This window comes from Cryptococcus depauperatus, chromosome 1 (genome assembly GCF_001720195.1).
Source record: "Cryptococcus depauperatus CBS 7841 chromosome 1, complete sequence".
Lineage (NCBI taxonomy): Eukaryota > Fungi > Basidiomycota > Tremellomycetes > Tremellales > Cryptococcaceae > Cryptococcus > Cryptococcus depauperatus.
In genome coordinates, this window is record NC_089468.1 from 1,090,446 (window position 1) to 1,112,920 (window position 22,475).

Sequence of the window (22,475 nt, forward strand, 5' to 3'; positions counted from 1 at the left end):
GAAGAGTTGTGAAGAGGCACCATCTCCTGTTAGCGGCTACTCGTCCAATGCCAGGCATGGATATCCTCCAGGCAGCGCTGAGTAACCTCAGAACGCGCTCACACACGTCCACTGACGAATGGATCGTCCCATATACAGGGCGCGTCTCGCCACCACCCAGGCAGGCATCAGGGAAGCCTCTTTGGCGTGCATCTGTCAAGTCTGCATCATACAGCAATTTGTTCAATGTGACATGCGGAGGGTCGCTGGTCCATACAGGTGAAAGAGTGAAAAAGCGGCAGGTGAATGGCTACACTCACGCAACTGCGTGTGGTGCCCGGGGATTGCATCCAAAACATAAAAAGAGTGCCTCAATGACAGCAACATCTTCGCAAAACTCGCCTCTTTTACCAGCTCAGGCTGATCGTTTTCCTTCATATACGTCTGTGACCACAGGGTTGAGGGAACCCAACATTTTGTTTTCTCCTCTGAATCGTCAGTTGAGAGCTCAGGCAGGAAACTACGAAAACATCTCGCCTCAAACGAACAACATTTCTTTCGGAGTTTTGAGCGATGACTCGGAAACGCGGCGTAGAACGGTCTCAGCTCCATACTATCCTTCGTCTCACCTAGAAATTCCGTACCAAAACATGGAAGCATCAAAACAATGGCATGTGCCTTCTGCTCGAGAATTATACATATCGCCTCGGCCTCTTCTTTTCTCACAATCAGCAGATTCGAGGCAACCACCGGATAGTAGGAGCAGTGTATATAGCAATACGTCAACTGACTCTCAAAGCGTTAGAAAGCACGTTCTAGAGGTTCAAGAGGCAAGACAGCTGGAAAGAGAAAATTGGGCTACTATCATGCAGCGTAGGGATCGGAGCTTAAGCTTGGGTGGGCGCGCCAAACCCCCTTTAGATACCATGCCTGTTGGTAACGCTCGGGCTAGAGAACGAGAAAGGAGCAAAAGCAGGGACAAAAGTACTGATAGACCAATGACCAACCTTGTTGGAGGCATACAAGGGGGAAAACGATCGTTATCCTTCATTCATCGGTGGGGCCGTCCTTCACACGATTCGTCATCTTCTGGGTTCGAAGGAAGTAGCAATGATGGGAAAGGTGCTTTGTTTAATCATACCAGAACAAAAAGCGCCGATGAGGTTCCATCTAGCTTTGCCTTTGCAAGGCCATCTGCAATGTGTCGCGAGGGACTTCCATCGAGAAATTTTGGGTCTTTTGATCCTGATCTCTACAACGGTAATTACAAGCCCGTTTCCACTTTACAAACAAATATTTATTCAAGAGGATATACTCGAAGCCATCCTAATCTTCGCACATTAACCGAAGGAAATTTCATAAAAAAAGAATCGCGACAACATCCTATGGCAAGATCTCCTGGGAAGACACTGCAATTTAAACAACCGTCCACTACCAGTCGAGGTGGCGTGGTTGTCATAAGTCGAGTTGCATCAAATCGCTGGGCAACCACAACAGCCAGAACCAAACAGATTACCTCGCCACTAGATATATCCAAACCTCTTCCTGATTTACCTTTAGAAGCCAATTCGTTGACCGACCTTGACGGCATGCCTGTCCCGCCATCTATACATTCAATCAGCTCGACAGTAAACCAAACTTTCGGTTATTTGGATGCTACAGAAATATCTCAAGATAGCCAAGAAAAGAACATACAAGCTGTTTCGGTTGACGGAAAGTCTGAGAATATTATATCTTGCGTGGGAATAGAATCCACAGGATTCCCAATAGTGCAACCTCAAGTCAAGAAACAAGTTTTCAACAGCTCCAATGCCAGGATTTTCTTGGCTAAACAACAGCAGCGTGCCCGTATGCAAAGGGCTTTCAAATTTCCTGTACAAAGTCCGCCAGGTTATTGGCAGCCTGTGACCAAGAACTCATTTGTGGACAGTTCTGTTGGTGACTCGTCCAATGCCACTCATCTCTCATGTCGACCTGCCGACGATTCTTCTGAGATTCTCCCACAGACGCCAATTACTGCTCCCCCTCATTATGTTACGCGAGATACTATACAACTTTGTAGGTGTCCTGGTACAATTGGCACTCAAAAGAGCGAGAAGAATTTTTCCAGGTCGAGCACCACTATTGAGCGGCTAATGTCAGGGGTACATGTTGGATCAAATTCTAGTTCCTCCAATTCTAGTCCATTTCAACCATTGGACAATTGCTGTGGAGACTCATTTGGCAGACGAGGCGAAACACCAAGCGCAATACAAGACAATGACGATTTTCATGTAAGTACATAGCGTTTTAGAGGGAGAAAACTGACGCGATCTGGCAGGGCTTATTCTTTCAAACACCCCATGACTTGATACCAACGCCCGACATCCCTATGGAATTGGACCATCCACTTGTACCCCGTGTCCAATCCCCGAAACATTCTGAGGAAAGCCTCCATATTCTGCATCGGATAGATGCAAGCGAGCCAATTTCTCCAGAGGATTACCAAATTATCTACCTGTCTGGGGGTAGCGATGGTACTGTCATTAATACGCCCGATGCCATTCTGAGTGATGATCCTAAGGTGGACTCAGAAAGATCAAATATCACGTACAGACCAGAGGAGGTCAAACAGAAGATGCCCAATCCCGTCAAATTCGAAATACCGATTAAATCAAATTCTTCTAGAAAAATTAGACCGACTAGAAATTCCGCCGAGAAGGGGTTGCGGTTAAATGGACCATCAGAGAGTTAACCTCCCAAAAAGTACAATCGCAATAGCAAATTCATCTATAAATAGCATTAGCACGTCAATTTCAATCTGTTTCCTCCATTTCGATCGCTGCTATCACTGCTTCCCCAACCGAATCTAACATATCTCGCTTTCATAGTTCACAGACTCCTCTCTCTCCTGTCACATTTTTACCTCATCATTATGTCTCATTTCATTCTGTTCATCTTCGCGCTGAAAGCTTACACCAGTAATATCATTGGACCAATCACGAGTATAATGTAGATATATCAGTGTCGTCAGCTTTTAGCGGATACAGGGGCTCAATAGTCGTGAATCTCGTAGACGACGATTTTTCAAGCCTACTTGATCAATCATAAAAGGACGAAGTGGAGCCAGAAGAAAAAACATGAAGTTCTTTAAGGGTATGACTTGATCCCATTGTATCGCATAGTATCTATGTTGGAAACGGAAAAGGGAAACACCATGGTCCACATTGTTGTATAGTTGATAACTCAGTACTTGATCATGTCATCACTATTATTATATCTTGAGCTTGATCCTCAATTCTATAACGCATCACAATTGATCTCACTTTTTAAGATATTCAATGCAAAGCGGCTTCTAAGTATGTAGGAATATCCTATACACCTGATGCCTACCAAACGCACGACTCTTTTTATACTCTACCAACTAAATGAAAGTACCCTGGTGACCATTCTTTCAACTTTCTCTTCACATTGCCTATTTGAGTAAGCTCTGTACTTTTTCATCATCACCATATTTGCCCTTCCTCATTAAATCTCTAGCTTCCTTAGCGGGTCGAGCTGCCCCCGCAATATCTGCACTCAGACTTGCCATCACCTTCTGCACAATCTCCTCTACGCAGTCAAGCTCATAGAAAGTATCCGGAGCTTCCTCTAAGATAGTAAGAATCATGATGCTTACGAGAGGAGTAGGTGGGAGAGCGGGAGCAAGGAAGTTATCAATAATGGTATTGATAGAGGTAGGATCGTTTTGCGCAAGACCTGCAACAACGCGAGAAATAGTCTGATTGTAGTTCTCGCTCTTTCTTTCCTCAAAGGCATCCTCTATCAACTCAACTATAGAAGCCTTAGCAGCAACACCAATGTTTTTTCCTGCGGTTGTGCACACTGCAGCAAGAGCATTAGCCATAGAAGGTGCAATATCGTTGTCTCCTGATTGAACGCCGCCAATGAGCTCGGTTATAAGGGGATCTACGCGAGGCTTTCAATGGATCAGCAACACTTGCGATATAATCAAATAAGATTGCACACCTGATATTTCATCAATTCACCCAGGCCAACCGCGGCTTTGTTTCGTACAGAAAGAGATGCAGGGTCTTGAGCAGATTTGACAAATGTTCTTGTTAATTGTGGATGGAATGGCTTGACAAGCTGTGGAACCTCTTGCAGTAACACAGTCAAAGTGGATAGACTAATAAAAGGTAAACAAGTAAGGCCTATACATGCTATTCAATGGAAATTGAATGGATTGTACTTACATCGCAGTTTTAATCTGGGGAGCAATGGCCTGGCCAGAAATGACCCGGATGAGGGGGCCGGCAAGCTGAATGATATAAGGCTTGATGGCGGCTTCTGTAGTTCTTTGGACAAGCTCTCCAATACCCAAAGCCGCCTGTTCCTTTTGTTCTTGAGTACCACTGAGTACGCCACCCAGCAGAATAGGAACGATAGATTGAACACCTTTGGGTCTGGAGAAACCAGGAACTGGTCTTCCAGGAGCACCAACAGATTCAATTGTACGGCGAAGAGGAACAACCAGATCTTCAAGTTCACTCTTGTCTACAATTTTGACAAAATTATCCAAGGCTTCCCAAGCAGCAGCGACGACATCTTCGGTACTGTCATCGAAAAGAGTTACAAGAACACGAATCCAATCGACTCTATACTCAGATGTGTCAGCTTCACTTACTTGGCACATGATACCGAAGATTTGGCAGGCTGTCGCTCGTCTTGTAGGATTAGCATCTCGTGCCCTTATTATCCACATCAGCATTAACTTCAATTCATGTCAAGGAAATTCACATACCAACCAATAAGTAACATTTCCAGAACATGAACACCTTCAGGATCCACAACTGCTTCCAGTAGGGATGAAACGGCGGCTTTGAGTTCTTGTAACACATCGCCAGAGCTCTCGCTCTCGAGTGACTGGACTAAAGCAGTAAGGACAGTGTCTAATCGCTTGTTGAGGGCTGGGCCAGCAACTTTAACAAGCTGTCCGAGGGCCCGAGCGTTAAAAGCGGATATAGGTTGGGCGATGAGCGTGGGTATGAGTACAGGGAATACACTATTAGCCCGCACACTCATAACTTCCTGCAAAGCCTGTAGAGCAGTTTCAGACGACTCTCCCGGATGACGTATAGCCTCCAATAATGTTGGAATAGTCTGGTCAATGGCTTTTGCACCTATGTAATGCTGGGCAGAGTCAAAGGACTGAGCGGCTGCCGCACGAACATGGGGATTAGAGTCAACGAGGGCTGTCCTTATAGAAGTAATAATGACATTTTCGTGCTGAGAGATCACATCTTTATTGGTTGATGCCCTGAGCATACAATATCAGGTTTGAATCAGTAGAAGCGCGACAGTAACGCACATGATGTCGGCGAAGGCAAGACAAGCTCCTTTTTTGGTCTCTGGGCTGATAGAGAGAGTAGCTTTCTGCAAAATAGGAACAATTTCTCCGAAAATACGCTCGCCATTCTTCCTACAAAGTTCTCCGACAGTACGAGATGCTGTCTATAAAAACATTTAGTCATTGACAGAGAGAAACTGAGAATCGAGAAGTATAATCACCTCCTGTTGCTCGACATGGGAACTGCTCAAAAGAGACATGAGCATCTGCATGAGAACACCAAGGATGTCTCTGGTAGTTCTTGGAGTGTCTATAAATGTTCGTCAAATTCGTTTTCAATATGACTGACAGTTGTATACGGCACTCACTTTGTACAAGAGCTTTCCAAATATGGATTGAGGCCTGTCTAACGATACCCACAGCGTCTTGTCGAACGATATACAGAGTTGCCAGCACTTTATCCCTTCTTTCTGAACCCAAAGCTTCAAGGAGGGCCTTTCTCGCATGGTCGGCTGATTGAGTAGGAGCGTCCTCTTCCTCGAGTTCAACCTTGCCACTAATACCTGTGATTTTATAGAGAAGTTCGCCAGTGAGCGAAATGGACGATTGCTACGGAAACGTCAGTTATGTAGATTGCTTATATGTGATCTTGAATCCTCACTCTAATACGCCACGATGGATCCAGCATTCCCTTCTCCAATTCGGGTAGCAATAGGTCGACGGCTTTGCCCGAATAATTGGCAATGATCATCTTGCCCGCACGCATAGACGCCTCACGCACTATAAGCACATTAATTATTACCCAAATGATTCAGAAAAAGCTTGCCATATTCAGAATCGTCAGCCAGGCCATTGAGGATAGGAGGAATAACTCTTCCCAAATGAGGAGCAAATCGGTGTCCAAAAGTCGTTGGTAAGTAAACTAAGAGGGAAATGAAACCCTCTCGGACGTATGGCCTTGCGCTTGCAGTGTTGGATATAATTTCTGGCATCAAACCCTCCAACCGCTCCATGCCCAAACCTGAAAGGACTTCACTGAGACCTTGAGCTGCTCCCTGTCTATCCACCCCGCTTGTATCGGACCGCAAAGTTTGCAGTAGTTCGTTAACAAGGTTGGGGAAATTGGTTTCGCCAAGTCGCTCGACAAGCGTACCCAGGGACTTTGCAGCCGTAGCTCGAGCTTCTGGCACGGGGTCAATGAGGACATCATGTACAAGGGGCATGAGTTGATGAAGATAAGGGACAAGGTCACGAGTTTCCGTTAAAGACGCCATATTACCAACAATCTGAGCAGCTTTCCGCTTAGTCTCGGAACTTCGTTGGCGCAATCCCCGGTCAATGATTGGTATTACTAATGCAAGAGAAGGGGCGTCAAGATAGTGCTCAAAAGTAGTTTTGAGAAGGGTTCCCAAAGCAGTATTAGTTTTCGTTGTGGGATCAGCAAGAGCCTTCATAAGCGTGCTTTGAATAGACTTAATTTCGGGGTTTTCAAGCACTTCACCGAACCGCTTCAAACTAGTGTTCGCTGCAGACTTGACTTGGGCATGCGAGTCGTTGATCACACCAGTCAGATAAGGGATAATAGTGGGAAGGGATAGAGACAGTTGTCGAGGAGCACAGAACGCCATCGCCCTTGAAAACTGTCAACATTCTTGTCTTGAAGACAATGTAGTCCACTCACCCAAGCAACTCTATGGCACCTTTTTTAGTTCTCCATTGCTTCTCTTCCAGAGCATCCAGCAATATCGGCAACATTAATTTGACGCAGTGTCCGGAGACCCTTGACATGATGATCCTGGCACAATCCTGTGTAGCTTCTCGCACATCTGTATTGGCATCGCCGAAAAGAGCCAGTAGCTGAGGAATGATTCCAATGACATATGGTTCAAAGATCTTGCCTAATGTGCCCGAAAGGGTTTCATAAGCAAAGAGAGCACCTTGTCTAGATTGGTAAGCGCTTTTGTCTTCCGTGGCATCCTTCAGTTTGTCCATCAAGTCATACTCTTTCAGGCTCATAAGGCCTCTTCCTTTTACAACGCCCGCAAGCCCATATGCAGCACCACGCCGAGCAGCATACTTAGCACCAGTAGTGAGAGTAGAAAAAAGACGATCGACAAGGTATTCACATTCTTCCGACATATTTTGGACGAGTGGCGGAAGACAGTCAGCTACAGCTGATTGCACAAGTTCAGACGGAGTGTTAAGTGCCTCAACAAGACGGTCAACAACCTTAGGTATTTGTTCATCCGTGGAATCCAGGTGACGAGCGAGACGACCGAAAAGCTAAAATTGCGTAAGCACAAGCAACACTATAAAAAAAAGCTTCAACCACGACCTACAATGACAACGGCCTCTTTGAGATAATCGCCTGTTTCGCTCACTGATGTGGGTGTAGCCAAGAAATCTTCAAACATTTTCATTAGACTTGTAACCGCTCTGCCGCCATGCAAATCAATGATTTTGATAGCTGCGTTAAGCATAGCACCTCTAACAGCAGAATGTCTGTCACCAAGTGTCTCCTGTTTGATAAAGAAGTCATAAATGGGTGCAATCATACTTGTTGTAAGTAGAGGCGCAATATGCTCTAAACCAAGAGCAATAGCGACGCGAGATTCCCAAGGATCAGGGCGGTTTACAGTCTCGGGTAGCACCATACCCTACACACAGCACTTAGAAAGATTGTTTTCATAAAAATAGAAAGGTGACTAACGAATTGATCGTACTCAGGCACCAACAGCTTAGCTTTTTCCACATAAAGGTCTTTCAATCCTTGAACAGTGGGTTCAACTTGTTGAGGATAATGTTCAGCGCCCTCTGCTAAAGCCTTGGCGGTACAAACCCTGACAGCCGCCGAGTCATGACATAGATATCCTAGAAGAGATTGAAGATAGTTCTCTGGTAAGTCAATACCATTATCTTCCCAAATGTGAGATGCTAGAGTAGCGTTCTGTTCATCTTCGTCATGCATGACAATCCATAATTCCTCAAGATAATCCAAATCGGTGATATCGACAGGCCGAAGAGCTTGTAAAGCGGCGTTGCGAACGTAGGACTCTTTTGAAAGAGTTCCTGAGATCATTTCGCGAATTTCAGAGTTACTAGCCACATCTTTGATAGAAGCACCAAGATCAGCAAGGACGGAAGCCGTATCTTTTGTGAGTTTGCTGTATGATGTGAGAATGTGAATGAGTGCGGAAATGGTTTGCAGCCGAGGATAAGTAGGGTTGGAGACTACCTTGACATTAGCTCGTCACCTTCGCATCTGGTTTTCTTCCTTACATTCTCCAACACAGGCAGCTACAATAGCAACAACCTAGTTTTGTTCAGCGTCCTACACTCCAAAGTGACTAGAGATTGACCTACTAATGTCAATTGCTCTAACGCGCCTTCACTCTGCGCCTCTATTCCGATGCCGCCAGCTTCTACTAATTTAGTTAACAGAAGAGCAGTCAACGAGTATGTGACACTATCCAAAGGGCTCTGTTCGGCAATGAAATGGATCTGATGAAGAATACGAGTAATAACGTTGCCAATCGGTTCCTCAAGATAATCGGCAGGGACAACTGAAATGCTATACGTTCGAAGAATGGTAGCCATTAAAATTCGTCTGGTTTCGCCTAATCTTTCCGAAGCAAGTGAACCAAGTTGCTATGTGTATTTCAGCTTTCTTGTATATCAATGTTGTCAAACTAACCTCAAAGATCTGGAACGCTCGAGGAATGACGAAGAAACTCGCAGGCCCAAAGACACTCCTTAGAAGACATGTAGCCATTTCGCCAACATATTTACCAACCTCCCCAGTTTCTGTCTTTGCTAAGGCAGCAACGATCTCCGTGCCCCTTATCAATCTTGCTTGTAATTTCCACATTCTATCTTTAATTTCTTTCTCTTTTAGTAGCTGGGCAGACACCAAGGCTTGCTCCTGTTTGTTCAACTTGTGGCCTTGAATGGCAGCACGCTTCTTGGCAAGGGCTTCACGAACTTCTTGCTCCCATTTTTCGGTAGCGTAATCCTTGCGGTTTCTGTTTTCAATTATACTGCTTTTCCTTTGGTTCAACACTATGCAAAAATTTAGTGACTACTCGCATGTGATAGTTGATGCAAACGTACCATCAACGAAAGTTGTATCGTTAGGTGTAGCCCAAATGCCTCTTTCTTCTAACGTAATGCACGCCAAAGACTCAGGATCGAGGTCTTGTTTGAGCTGTTGCACGAATGCCTTGACATAGATAGAGGGAGAGATAAATGCAAGTGTGGTGACGGCATGATAAGCCGCTTCAGCCATTCTCGAGTCCGAAGGCGGCGTCCCGGCCACTTGCCAAAGAACCGTCAATATTTTATCCTTTTTGTCTTTTGCGACAGTTGCAGGATCTAAACCAAGAGCCTGTATTAAACCTATCCAAGATGTTTGTGCATCAGGGCTAATTTCGGGATGATGAGTGAGCACAATGTAGTCCACAGCGAGGTCTTCAAGAACAGGCCTTTTAATGTCGGGTCCAACAACAAAGATTGCAGAGAGAAGACGACCAATATCCTGAGATTTGCTTACGATTTGATCTCCTTCATCACTGGCATTAGCCTTTTGAGCAGCGCGACGCTTGTCTTGAGTACTTAGCCAAGAGTGAAGAGCTAAACGAATGATGTCGCTGATCACTTGAGGCTTCTGTCTTGCAAGCTCTGAAAGGCTGCTGAGTATATCTCTCTTAATTCGACTGATTTTCGAGTCAAAGGTCAGATGAATGAAAGCCAGACCCACGGCAGTCTTTGTTTGTTCAGTATTGATATCTTCTCCAGCACTCTTTATAAGTCCTGCAAGAGACCGCAACAACCACAAATGATCCTCGACTGATGGTAATCGCTGATAAGCTTTGTCATTGAGGATGATGGATGGCTTGGGGGTGACCGCAAGAAGATCTTTCATAACAGGACTATTGTTAAGTCTACTTGCCGCTGAAATCCCTTTCAAAGGCCCCATGGCAAGAGCTATTGCGACGTATCCTTCTAAAAAGCCAGATGCATTGGCTGGTAGGCAAGAGGCAGCAATTCTAAGATTGTTTTCTAGAACTGGGTCCAGTGCGGCAATGAGCTTTTGACCTTCGTGAGAAAACTGCAAGCCCTTCTCTTTAACTTTCCAAATTGATTGTCCAATAGCGTTAGACAGACCTCGGCGAATAGAAATCTTCGTGGAGCTGAATTCCTTGACCAGTGCTTGCATGGAAGCTGCCGAAAAAGGCTCAGAAGAAATGAGAGCATGGCAAAGGTGATTTGACAAAGCGGAACACAAAGTTTCAAAGGCAAGAGCATTACCTTCTTTAGCAATGAGTGTCGGAAGAATGTTCACGATAATAGTTGAAGTAGACTCTGAGGCCGGTATCTCTGAAAGAATCGCGAACAAAGTTGCTCGATGTTCAGGACTCGTTGTTTTGCCAAGCTTTGGAAGAGAAACAACTTCATTGGCGATTTTGCCTTGGACAGTTATGTCAGAACACTTCGAGAGGATTGCCTTCATTAATAACAAGGATTTGTGGCGTATCTCTCCATTGGATGATTTAGAAGCTGATAGGGTAGTGTTGATGAGTTTAGCAGGTAACAAGGACGATATATCATATATGCTGGCCGAAATAAGGTCTGCGGTTACTGTGCCAGAATTAGTGTTATATAATTTATCCCACTATGTTCATGACATACACATAAGAGAGATCTCGGGTGAACGCAGCAGCGACTTCTCTGACAGAGGAATTAGGGTTTCTGAAAGATCTTGATAGGAAACAAATTCTCTTAGAAATTCTCCAAAAGCTAAAGATGAGTGCCGAGGAACAGTATGTTTGGCCCCTAGTATGTTTGAAGAATAGAAGCTGAGGACAGCATCCTTCTTCTTCTCGATGATCTCTTTGCCACTTGGACAGCTATCACGCTCTTCTTTCTTCAAAGGCCTCAAACGCAGGCATACACCAATGACATGATTTATGAGGATAGATAATCGGGCCGGAGAAGAATATGTGCGCGTTACAAGAGATTGTAATATTGTAGGCAGAACCAGTCGCTGCTCTCGTAACACTCTCCATAGTCGGATTTCGGCTTTTTTCCTTAATCTACATATTCGTCCTTGAGACGAAACCTCAACTTCTCCCAATCGCATTGAGTCTAGCACCAATGCCAATGCTAAGAAGAGGTCGTTCCCTTGCTGGGACAGAATGAATTGATCAGCAGGTGTGCGGGTTGCGGATAGAGCGGAGATGAGAGATAAGGTGATGAGCAAAAAGGGAAATAAAGTTACTGGAGAGATTCTACAAGTTCATCAGAAATTAGCAACCACTATTGATGTACGGGGTAGTGACGCCAACATACGTCTTGGCAGGGTTGGTCGTTTTCTCAACCTCCACTAAGGTCCATTTAACAAGCTTGTCGCCAATTTTGAGCTTCTTTTCATCTTCTAGTCGCTCATCCCTCAGCAGTAATTCACTGAGTACACCAACGATATCCTCGCTATGATCAAGATCAATTGAAGAAGAAAGACACGACAGTAGCGCTGTCATTATAAGAGACACTTGGGCCGGAGGAGGAGCTATGATATTGTGAGCTGATTGATTCATGAACAACGCAATACATACAGTCTGCATTCACAAAGAGATTGCAGGATATAAATGCCCGTCTCTTCTTCTTGCTTCCACTCATCAACGATGGCCTTAGTTGCTCTGCAAGGACGTCCCAGTTTATTTCCTTTCCCATGCCGCTCGCAATATCTTGCTCAATTTTCTCCTCATTATCATAGTTGTCTCCATCTTGTGACCGTCCATTTTCGTTGTGCTCCAGCCACGAGCCGACTTTTGCATTTGATGACATGCCACGTTGGGCCAGTAGCTTTTCGAGCAGTCTATTGGTTGACGCTATATTGTCAATTTGTAAATTCAAATCGAATCAATTAAACTCTCTAAAATTGAAAAACAGTAAGACTTTGTAACAAAGCCAACAATTGTTACTGCATGGCTTAATCTTTAGAGGCGGACATCACCGTCGGATCCGGAACGTCAAAACTTTAATTCAGTCTACCTTTTAAGATGAATATAAAAAGCGGTCTTGACCGCCTCATCGATCTCATCGGATTTAAGCGACTTGCCACTGTTTAATTTGTCGGGAAATATCAACGGAATCAAATTTAGATAGTGGATTCTTGGTTGACGTCCAAGGTTGTCGACAAGTACCTGGTTTTCTTTCTTATCCTTCAAAACTTTCCCAAAGTAAGGAATACTCGTGCTGTTATAAAAGCAAAAAAAAACTGATTGTGCTTAGATGCCGACCCGATTCAGCAATACCCGAAAGCATCGAGGTCATGTCTCTGCCGGTCACGGTCGAGTTGGCAAGCACAGGAAACACCCGGGTGGTCGTGGTTTGGCCGGTGGTCAGCATCACCACAGGACCAACTTTGACAAGGTTAGTTGAGGAGTTCAAGGGCTTGGAAGTTTCTTGATAAGTCATATGAGGAGAGTGTGGTGATTGAAAATATGTCAAATTCTGGGAATTTGAGATATCTTGGTATTGGAGAACCTATTTTGAGCAGTGCTGGAGAGCGAATTTAGCTTTCAAACCCTGCTTGGAGAGAGACTTGTTGTTAACAAAAGAAACGTTGATTTGCTGTGGCTGGAAGATTGTTCAAAGCGGAGACTGACCCCATATGACAGTACCACCCTGGTTACTTTGGTAAAGTCGGTATGCGACATTATCATCTTCTAAAAAACCATTACTACCGCCCGACTATCAATATCGACAAGGTGTGTATTTACAAGCAGATGCAGATATGACAGGATAAAAGTTGACTTGCTTCTTAGCTCGCTACTCTTCCCGAAGCCCAAGTTGATGCTCCCGAGGGTACTGTTCCGGTTATCGATCTCGTACATCTTGGTAAATTCAAGCTGGTGCGTATTTCGTCCATTTTTATTTCCTCGTTGTTGACCTGAATACAGCTGGGCAAGGGCCGAATCAACAAGCCTTTCATTGTCCAGACTCGATTTGTTTCCCAATTGGCTGAGAAGAAGATCAAGGAAGCTGGTGGTGTTGTCAAACTTGTCGCCTAGATGTGATGGGTTTGAGATGGATTTGTTGCGGCTGCGGCATGCAACGTGTACATGGTATCGGAATGGTCCCATCTGTCTTTGAACTTGAGGTATCGGAGGCGATAAGAGGCATTGCTTTTTTTTCAAATTGCGTGTGTCTATACACGTTGATTGGTCCCCTTGAAATACTTGGAAGGCTCAATCGCTTCCTCATCTATTTCGCCATTACAATTTTACAGCTTATTTTCAATTCTCAGAGCCGCTCTGTAAGATTTTGATTGTGCCATTCTCAATATATTATACTGTGACCCGCGCCCCTCCCTTCGACAGTTCAATTCCTTTTTGAATCTACAGCTGACAGTTGTGCGAAGTTGCTCTTGTATTTGTCATTTTTGCTTTACTGAGCTAACTTGAAGACAAGGTCCTGGATATATGAAGACTTCAAGTATAGTTTTTCAATTTATCTCTTTCGCGAACCAAAGCAGATGAACGCAAAGTTGATGAACAACATGCCCAGTATTTGTGCAGGAAACAAAACAGCTGATTGGACATATGATCCTGGGTAAAGACAGTTTGTATCATTGGTCTGATGTTTCTTCAAACTCGTGTCTCAAGAGTCAGAAGCATAGCTTAGGTTCCGCAAAAGCTCAATCAGGGCGCAACTGCGATCTGGAGCACAACAAGTACGCAACAATAAGCCATGTGAGTACATGGTCTAAAAGCCTTTCCGACATTAAGTCAGGTCATGATGGTTTTAACCCGATTTGGTCGTCTTTTGCAGCAAATTCTTACCATCGTAGCAAAATGAAGACGCTCTCCAAGGCTCTCAATTTATGAAAGCACAAGTTAGTTAACCTCAGCATATCATTCCCTGACAGGAGGACTTTCTCCAAGATACTTGTTAAACCGTCGACCCCATTTTGCATGCTGGACGTGGCTCCCTTCAGAATTTGCAAACCCTTTCGTTCCATTATCGGGAATGAGCTATAATGAGTGGAATCAATCACCATCATGTACATGGAGGATACCCAATATCAAAACATAACCATCAAGGATTCAAGGGCAGCTGGCTGTTTCATACTTGGTAAAACATCTGCAACGAGATGCAGAATGCGCCAAAACTATCTGCATATGCCGCAACAGCGTAAAGGACAAGTGAGATTGAGTTCAGTTTGGATATTACAGCATAGATGGCAGTAACCAATCGTTCATTTTTTGCTATAGTACTATGCTTTGTACAACACTATGGCCCAACATTTCAGTTGGGCAATGACCTGGAGAACACGTCCAGCTGCCTAAGCCGATTCCTGCGCCTTTTGAAAAACTACAGCTAGAATTTTGTCGCTTTTTTCTAATGCCTACAAATTGATATTACTTGAATATGGTTTTGCTATTTCACCATCATGTTGATCTTTGAGCCTTTGAAATCTGTTTTTACCAGCTGATCGATCTTTCCACTGATTAGTCAGAAATACACTGCTAATCGCTTAAAAAATGATAGATTCTTATAGCTTGTCATCGTATTTAGCCTTCGTCGTCGACCTGAAAAGCTATTGAGACTCTCGCCTTAAGGAGCGCTATTTTCCAAGTAACGTTGGGTGAAGTAGAAGCTTTAAGCTTGGCGATGCTATTGGAGCAACGGTGAATCAAGTTTGATGACACAAGTATCAGTATTGATACAAGACTGGGACTTGACTTGAGAAGCCGTGAGAGGAGGTGTTGTTTAGGCTGGTCGGAATCATGCAAAGAGGCGGATTTCATTATTTGACGATTGATATACTAGTGGAAAAGTTTTATACATATACAAGATCCTATGAAAGTCGGTCCAATACTTGTTCATTCAATTGTGCAATCCACCAGACCTTCAGCAATCATGATCCTAACAGTAAAATGGGAGTAGGACATAATTATTTGACATATCTACAAATTGCTCTAGTCCATAGCAACATACTTGAGATATGACAACTAGAAGGAAACTTTTGCCAGGGTGTCTTGATGATAACTGCAAGTCGTTGGAACCTTTAACAGTGGACCCATAATTACGTTTTGGACAAGCATCTACAACGGCAACTCACAAATTTCAACAAATGCATTTTGGATTATTCGCTTGGGTATCTGTCGCCATTTCTATAGAAAAATCATTGTTGGATAGGAAAATGTAGGCGTCTTTGTATTTGCAGTCTGCACATTTTGGGTTGAAATTAACTCAACAGAGGAACTTTGAGTACAACTGTCGCTACATAGTTGTATGTTTGGCATCTGTGTAATTTCAACCAGAAGATATCACAGATGATTCTATTTAAGCTATAGTTAAAAAAGGTCACTCATAGTTTGATCTAGGGTTAGAAGGCACACTGTAACTTTCAATCCCAAGTTCAATCAAAAAGCAGTTAGATCTGAGCTATTAGTTGTCGCCAACAAAAATGGACTTGAGACACTGTCAATATCAGCACGCCTTTCCATACTGGATGGAAACAATCTACTTTCAAGCATACACTTTGGTGCGAGTTTAACCAGATAACTCTCGATACCTAGAGCCTTCAGAGCGAGATTGTTACAAATTAATGCTGCAACGACTTCAGCATATATACCTTACAGGCAACTTCTTAGTTTGTGATATAATGCGGGCCTTTGTCACAACAGAACTGATTGCACATTAAATATGGTTGACCAAAGACGATGCATTACATTGTCCATGGAGCTCAAAGACTAGCCACACAAATGGTCAGCTCCTTAAACACGTTCAGCAGTCCGGAGGTTCTTGAGGAGGGGACCTTTGGGCTTGAGGAACTAAAGAGTTGCTCATTAGCAACCACGACGATGCAATGATAGTTTTACTGACCTGGACGTAAGCACCATCATTGATAACCTGTTTCTCAGCCTTGAGAGCCTCGTATTCGGCACGATTAAGAGGAGTGAAACCCCACTTCTTGGAAACGATGATCTTCTGTCGTCCAGGGAATTTGTATCGAGCACGTCGAAGAGCCTCAATGATGACAGCCTTGTTGGCGTCTCGGCATCGAATAGACATGATGACCTGGCCGCTGGGTACAGAGTTAGTGATTTATCATCAAAAGACTAAAGAAAACACACATGTTGACCCGAGCAACGGAGCCATAAGGCTTACCCCAAGCACCTCGCATACCCTGTTGCAACCTATCCGCACCAGCACAGGACAACATCTTGTTGATTCTGATAACATGGAAGGGATGAACCCTAACACGCATGTGGAATGCTTCCTTACCAGCATTCTTGACAATGTATTTGTTGGCACAGATTCGGGCGGCTTCAAGAGCTTCAGAGGACAGTTGCTCGTACTCGTCAGAGACAAGGTGACAACAGAACGGAAAGTCATCAACAGAGGCCCTCTTTCGACCAAGATCATAGATTTTGATTTTGGGTTCGGGGACACCACGGTTATACCTCGACTTCGGGTAACTAGAGTTTGATCAGCATACATTTACAGCACCCATAGTATGCAATCATCCACTCACGGCTTGTTCTTGCAATACCTGTAGCAACGGGCGGGACGACGACCCATTTTGACTAACTGAGCAGTAGATTAGCGTGCTTGCTCATCTTATCCACATTGCTCCAGCATTCTATCCTCATCTTCCCAAGCATATCTCGTTCATTCGTCTAATCTTCTACTCCTGAGCCTGTTCTTCTGCCAGCACATCATAAAGTATGGCGAAACTGACAGCGAAAAGAATAACTTACAATAAGAGAGTGGTTAGTAAAAGACAGAGGAAAGAAAAGAAAGATTAACAATTCAACAATTATCAATCACTTGGCCACCACTCAGAATTCGCATGCTGAGTAAGAAACTAGATCCGGACACCATCGGAGTTTCAAGGAGTTTTCTGAAGTTAAGAGCAGGTGGAGGTGTGGCAAAGACAATGAGATGGAGATTTTCTATTCTCCGTTTGAATGTGACGTGATCTACTGACATCCCTGCTACATATTTTCTCCCAATGTTATCGTTTACTGGGTTTGGTTATAATGTTATTTGAATGACATAGCCATACAAAACAATCCGAAATTTCAAGGCGTCAAACTGCCGGGAGCTGACAGTATGATCTCCAAGATAGATCTGACTGATCATACCATCCTCATCCTCCCGTTTACTCCTTCTCTTATGAAAGAGGCTTCCCCTTACTACTCTCTTATTCTTGATATACTGCCTAAATCTGCCAGGAAGTCATTCACAGTGTTCTTCTCCACTCCTCGAAATGCATCCACGTTAGAAAAAATATCGACGCTGACTGCCACCAGGCAAGAAGAGCAATTCTACAGCACACTCTACCGATCTCCACAATCAACCTTTTCCACCTTGCAGACGTTCCTTGGAGGAATGTACTCGGCCCTGTGGACAGCACAGTGGAAATGTGGGAGAGTGCTGTTGGATGTGGAAGTTCATTTTGAGGGCGAGGGCGGAAACTATGCTGAAAAGTTATTGAGAGGTACAAGCGACCAAGAGGAGTATCAGGTCATAAAGATTGATGGAGGTGAGCTCTATTATATCGATTTGTTGCTGAATATCTGGCAGTGAAAGAGACAGATTTAGTCACCAATATAAACAAAATTATTCCGGTACCCTTCAAGCAGCTTTCAATACCTTCCCCAGCACTATCCCAGCCGTCAGTAGGATCGTATGAGCCTTCGCCTGCCCTTCCTGGTTTTCCCGTGGTCGCTCTTGGCGGGACGTTTGACCGTCTACATGCTGCTCATAAGCTGCTGCTTCACCTGGGATACTTTTTGTCTGCTCGAAAGCTCATTGTTGGAATTATGGCAGACGATTTATTGGGGTCTAAAATCCATGCCGATCTTGTTCAACCATTGGAAGTGCGCTTAGCCGGCGTTGTCAGTTATCTCCAGAGACTGGGAGAACAAGGTCGCATAGAGCTCAATGTCTTGGAAATTCATGATTCGCTTGGCCCTACAAGAACCAGCGTCGACATCGGAGCCCTCGTCGTATCACGCGAGACACTATCTGGTGGCGAGTACATCAACAATGTCCGCCGAGAGTCAGGATTGGGGGAGCTAGAACTTTTTGTGGTGGATGTAATTGCCGGAATGGACGAAATAGACCTAAAAAGCGAAACAGACGAAGAAAAACTGAAGAAACTTAAAATGGGAAGCACTGGTGTTCGAAAGTGGATTGAAAAGAATGGATCGGGACAACAAAACGAGAAAAAACCTGAAACGTAACAGCGGAGACTTTTCATATGCTCAATGATATGAGTAAAAATGGATTTGTTCCTATAATGTGCCTAGATGCAATTAGATTTTATGTTTCAGCATTCTGTAATGGAGCAAGGTTGAAATACTAATTGTCCAAAAATGATTAGCATTTTTTGTATTCGAAAAGATCAAACAGTATTTCTACACGAACACAAGTAAACCCCCACGTGGTAAAGCATCCGAATATGCATAGACGTGTGATTGACGGACACACGATCCGTGCACCGCCCTGGTGACCATTGATAAATCGTCAGCCGTGACACAACGCTGTTTACCTTTTCATTATTTTTTAAAATAATATTTTTTGCGATTCTTCGCGTTTTGTTCTATACGTACAATGTCCTGTAAGCGAGTGATATTTGCCACTCAATCACACTGACGACGCGCTTGCCCTAGCACCTCCGGCACGGCCCACCGTGTTTCTCTCTCTTACTGCCGCAAACGCCCTCATATCTGATCTCCGCCCGACGACATTTTCGCCACCGGCGCTCGCGTCTCTTAACGCGCTCCTTGACGAGCTTCTCGTTTCACTTATTAATTTTGCTCTTTCTCTTAATCCTACTGACCTACGTCGAGAAGCCATTCCAGCATTTTTCAATGGCGACAAGGGTGCCGGGGACTCGACGGGTACGCGTGCGTTGGGGAGGAGCGCTGTCGCCGAGGCAGAGGTGGAGCTGAGAGGCTGGTGTGAAGGACGGACACCTGGCAGTCGAGGGTTCCCTCCTGATGGCAAGGGAAGAGGTACCAGGTCGGACATGGACTTTCCTCTGGTCCAGGCGGTAGAGTTGATGCGAGTGAAGTGTGCATCGTATTCGGTGAGTCAGATGCGCAAAGACTCATGGTAGTTACTGACGACGTTATGCTAGACGTTGGCACCGCAGAATGCGACGGACCCGCAGCGGGAAAAGGAAGCGGTAGAAGGATGGAAAAAGGCGGGCGGAGATGCGAGCGAGGCGACGGTGGAACCTGCCGGTCTGTGGCTGACTGCCATTATCGAGTTGGTTTGCCAAGTGTCGCGGCGTTGCGAATGCTGATGTAAGCAAAGACATGTGTGTGAGCACATTCTCTTCCAGGTAGCTAGAGTGGTGGCCAGGGACTCGGGCATCAATACTGCAGGGCCACAAGATTTGTATACTGCCTTATGCGAAGATGAGTCGGTTTGGGGATTCTTTAAGCGCATGAAAAGTGAGCAGAACGCGTAGTGGATTGTTTCTAATGTGTTGTAGTAAAGGATCAATTAGAACTTGCCATCCGTACGACATCCAAATCCAAGCGCTCTGCCTCTTCACGTGCGTCTCCTGATTTGCGTCATGGTCGATCATCTCCTGCTATGTCCTCCTCTCCTGCGCCTTCTAGAATTTCTCTATCACGAGATGGCTCCATGGACACCATTCGGACGCGTATAATTTCCTCTTCGCTCGAAGGCAGAACAGAGGCGAGTTCCAAGGGTGGTATTACCGGTGAACTTATACGAAAAGGCTCAACTCTTTCTCGACGTGGCACTCATTCGACAGATGGAAAAGGGCAGCAGCAAAATGCGCATGGACGTTCAAGCAGCGTTCTCAGCGTCAATACTAGATCGATTTTGGGAGCCTTCAACGACTCAGTACATGATATACAGCAGAATTCTGAAGAGGTTGAAGAAAAGGAAGCCCAAGAAGAATTTGACAAGCTTGTCAAAAGTGGCGAGACTCTCAAGGTCAGTTTGACACCTAGTAGATTGAAAAACTTTGAGGTGAGTGCATGAGATGATAGTGATATGTCGAATAACCTGTTAGCAGGGCGCCAATGGGAAAAAGAAACTCCAAACGGCCTTTTCATCAACAGAATCACATGCTACATCTAGACTAGAAAATGGCCGCCGTTCAAATTCCATTTCCAGGGTTCCTGTCCCCATTGAGCCAAATTCTATGCCAGAAGGCATCTCAATCCCACATCAACCCAATATGCGCGTAAAACAATCTGGATCTGGAAAGAAACTAGTTGCTCGGACAGCCAAAGTTATTGAAGAAGAAGACGAGGATGATTTTAACTCATCTGGCGGACCGCAATCTAGAAAGGAAAGCTTGTTTGACATTCTTACAGATGACAAAGCGCTGGGCTCAGCAGACTCGAAAACCAATCTTGGGAAAAGAACTGTACCAGCAGTTGTCTTGGGAACTCCTCCCCCTTCAACTTTTCAGCCTTCTCAATCTCACGTCAGCTCTACAACTAGCGGCCACAACAAGGTTGTTTCTGCACCCCCTATGCTGCCTTCTCATAATCAACGTCCGGATCATCTGATTGAAACGTTGAATGACATTACGCCGGCTCAGAACAACAAATCAAGAGCAAGAACGGACGCACAGGAGTTGGCAGACTTTTTAAACACAGTCCCTCCACCTGGTCTTCTCAAGGAAAGGGGAGAAGAGCCACTTACCACAACCAGTAAATCCAGGTTCAAGGGGTTTATGAACAAGGTCACAGGAGGGAAGAAGAAGGAAGAAGAGAAGCAATCAAAGCAGAGCTCGCATGTGCAAACACCTCTTTCCTCTACAAGCCTTTCCAGACTCAATTCTGTAACATCTGCAAATGGTTTCCCATTAATAGGAAAGAATATTGGCTCAATTTGGGAGATCAAAAAACAGAAGTCAATACAGACCATGGGACCTCCTTCAGTTAATCGTCAAACCCAGCCGCCTCCCCATTCCGTGCCCTCTGATCATGTTGGGAGTTTGACGCCAGATAATACTTCTTCCCGAGTGACAACACCATCTGATTTTGAATCTGTACTAGTACCCGACGCATCTATTTTATCTATATCATCCAACAATGGCAGAAACACTACTAGCCGATCTGATCATGCTCCTGTACAAAAAGTCAACAGCGATCCCGTCATGGAAGATGAGCATACCACGGTTGGTGTTGCTGCGGTTGCAACTGCAGCTCTTGCTGACGTAGCTCGCTTGGGAGTAAAAGAAAGCGACGAAGCTGGCAAGAAAACTGTGTCAGCAAAAGCGAGAAAAAGATCAGGAACTACTATTCCTAATGAGCAGCCTCTTGTCATACAAAAAACGGTTGCAAGCACTAGCATTGCATCAAATGTTTCTGGAAAGAGATCGCTGACAGAGGATCTAATCACGATCTCAAAAAGTTTTGAACAAGCAAACAACGTAAAGCACATGGAAGAAGGCAAGGACATAAAGCAGAGCTCTATTGATACAATTTCACCCACACAGTCGCAACCTACCAACATAGCCCTCAAGGAACCAACAATAGCTTTGAAAGAACTGGTACCCCTACGCCATCTCTTGGATTATGCCACTTCAGCCACTGAATGTCGTCTACTTCTTGATGCGATCTTGACTCAATACGGTGTACCTGTCATCCCGACCGAGAGGCAGAGGGATCAATTAGAGACTCCAGAAGCAAGGGTGTCGGCGTGGTTGCTTGCTGGTAGAGAAGGTCCTGTAGGTGATTACGGCTGTTATCATTTAAGGGATGTCCCTGAGCTTGTAATTGGAAAAGATAAATTGGTTGAATCTAGGCAGATCCCATCGCTTCCATTGCAATCTGTGGACGAGGACGGTCCCGAAGATCTAGTTGAGAAAGAACAAGTTAGTAATAAGGCGGGCAAGATCAGCAGCGTGGATGGAGTCAGAGCTGCGAGTGAGTAAAAGCAGTCAGCAATGATTTGAGACCTCAATCATGGATGCTTGTCTTATAATATGGCCACATTCTCTTGGGTTTTAGCGTGATATCTGCGACCATGCTATTCGGTGCATACAATACAATTTATGATTGACATGTATAGTTCAACTTTCTCATAGTATTTTGCAGTGCTGAGCGGCAAAGAGAGATTAACTCTAGAAAATGCTAGGCATGGACAAATT

At 44.7% G+C, this 22,475-nt stretch overlaps 6 protein-coding genes across 6 annotated transcripts; 4 read left to right on the top strand and 2 right to left on the bottom strand.

Moving 5' to 3' along the window:
• Positions 1-47: 47 nt before the first annotated feature.
• L203_100434 (uncharacterized protein) lies at positions 48-2,713 on the top strand (the record flags this gene model as incomplete). Its single annotated transcript, XM_066209893.1, has 2 exons — positions 48-2,252; positions 2,300-2,713. The coding sequence occupies 2 exons, from the start codon at positions 48-50 to the stop codon at positions 2,711-2,713; spliced, it is 2,619 nt and encodes an 872-aa protein (XP_066065990.1).
• Positions 2,714-3,433: 720 nt separating this feature from the next.
• L203_100435 (uncharacterized protein) lies at positions 3,434-12,151 on the bottom strand (the record flags this gene model as incomplete). Its single annotated transcript, XM_066209894.1, has 19 exons — positions 3,434-3,937; positions 3,988-4,147; positions 4,215-4,709; positions 4,763-5,278; positions 5,330-5,472; positions 5,530-5,618; positions 5,677-5,917; positions 5,970-6,088; positions 6,135-6,940; positions 6,990-7,591; positions 7,648-7,965; positions 8,019-8,539; positions 8,588-8,621; positions 8,672-8,956; positions 9,003-9,367; positions 9,419-10,945; positions 10,997-11,595; positions 11,657-11,873; positions 11,920-12,151. 19 exons carry the CDS (start codon positions 12,149-12,151, stop codon positions 3,434-3,436), a joined length of 7,773 nt encoding a protein of 2,590 aa, XP_066065991.1.
• Positions 12,152-12,366: 215 nt separating this feature from the next.
• L203_100436 (uncharacterized protein) lies at positions 12,367-13,380 on the top strand (the record flags this gene model as incomplete). Its single annotated transcript, XM_066209895.1, has 6 exons — positions 12,367-12,429; positions 12,496-12,546; positions 12,599-12,739; positions 12,988-13,077; positions 13,135-13,221; positions 13,270-13,380. The coding sequence occupies 6 exons, from the start codon at positions 12,367-12,369 to the stop codon at positions 13,378-13,380; spliced, it is 543 nt and encodes a 180-aa protein (XP_066065992.1).
• Positions 13,381-16,092: 2,712 nt separating this feature from the next.
• L203_100437 (60S ribosomal protein L10) lies at positions 16,093-16,900 on the bottom strand (the record flags this gene model as incomplete). Its single annotated transcript, XM_066209896.1, has 4 exons — positions 16,093-16,149; positions 16,202-16,403; positions 16,453-16,797; positions 16,854-16,900. The coding sequence occupies 4 exons, from the start codon at positions 16,898-16,900 to the stop codon at positions 16,093-16,095; spliced, it is 651 nt and encodes a 216-aa protein (XP_066065993.1).
• Positions 16,901-17,434: 534 nt separating this feature from the next.
• L203_100438 (uncharacterized protein) lies at positions 17,435-18,570 on the top strand (the record flags this gene model as incomplete). The annotated part of the gene is made up of 2 exons (XM_066209897.1): positions 17,435-17,867; positions 17,915-18,570. 2 exons carry the CDS (start codon positions 17,435-17,437, stop codon positions 18,568-18,570), a joined length of 1,089 nt encoding a protein of 362 aa, XP_066065994.1.
• A 370-nt stretch (positions 18,571-18,940) lies between these two features.
• L203_100439 (uncharacterized protein) lies at positions 18,941-22,259 on the top strand (the record flags this gene model as incomplete). The annotated part of the gene is made up of 6 exons (XM_066209898.1): positions 18,941-18,947; positions 19,000-19,418; positions 19,470-19,600; positions 19,649-19,788; positions 19,845-20,338; positions 20,385-22,259. 6 exons carry the CDS (start codon positions 18,941-18,943, stop codon positions 22,257-22,259), a joined length of 3,066 nt encoding a protein of 1,021 aa, XP_066065995.1.
• Between the last annotated feature and the right edge of the window lie 216 nt (positions 22,260-22,475).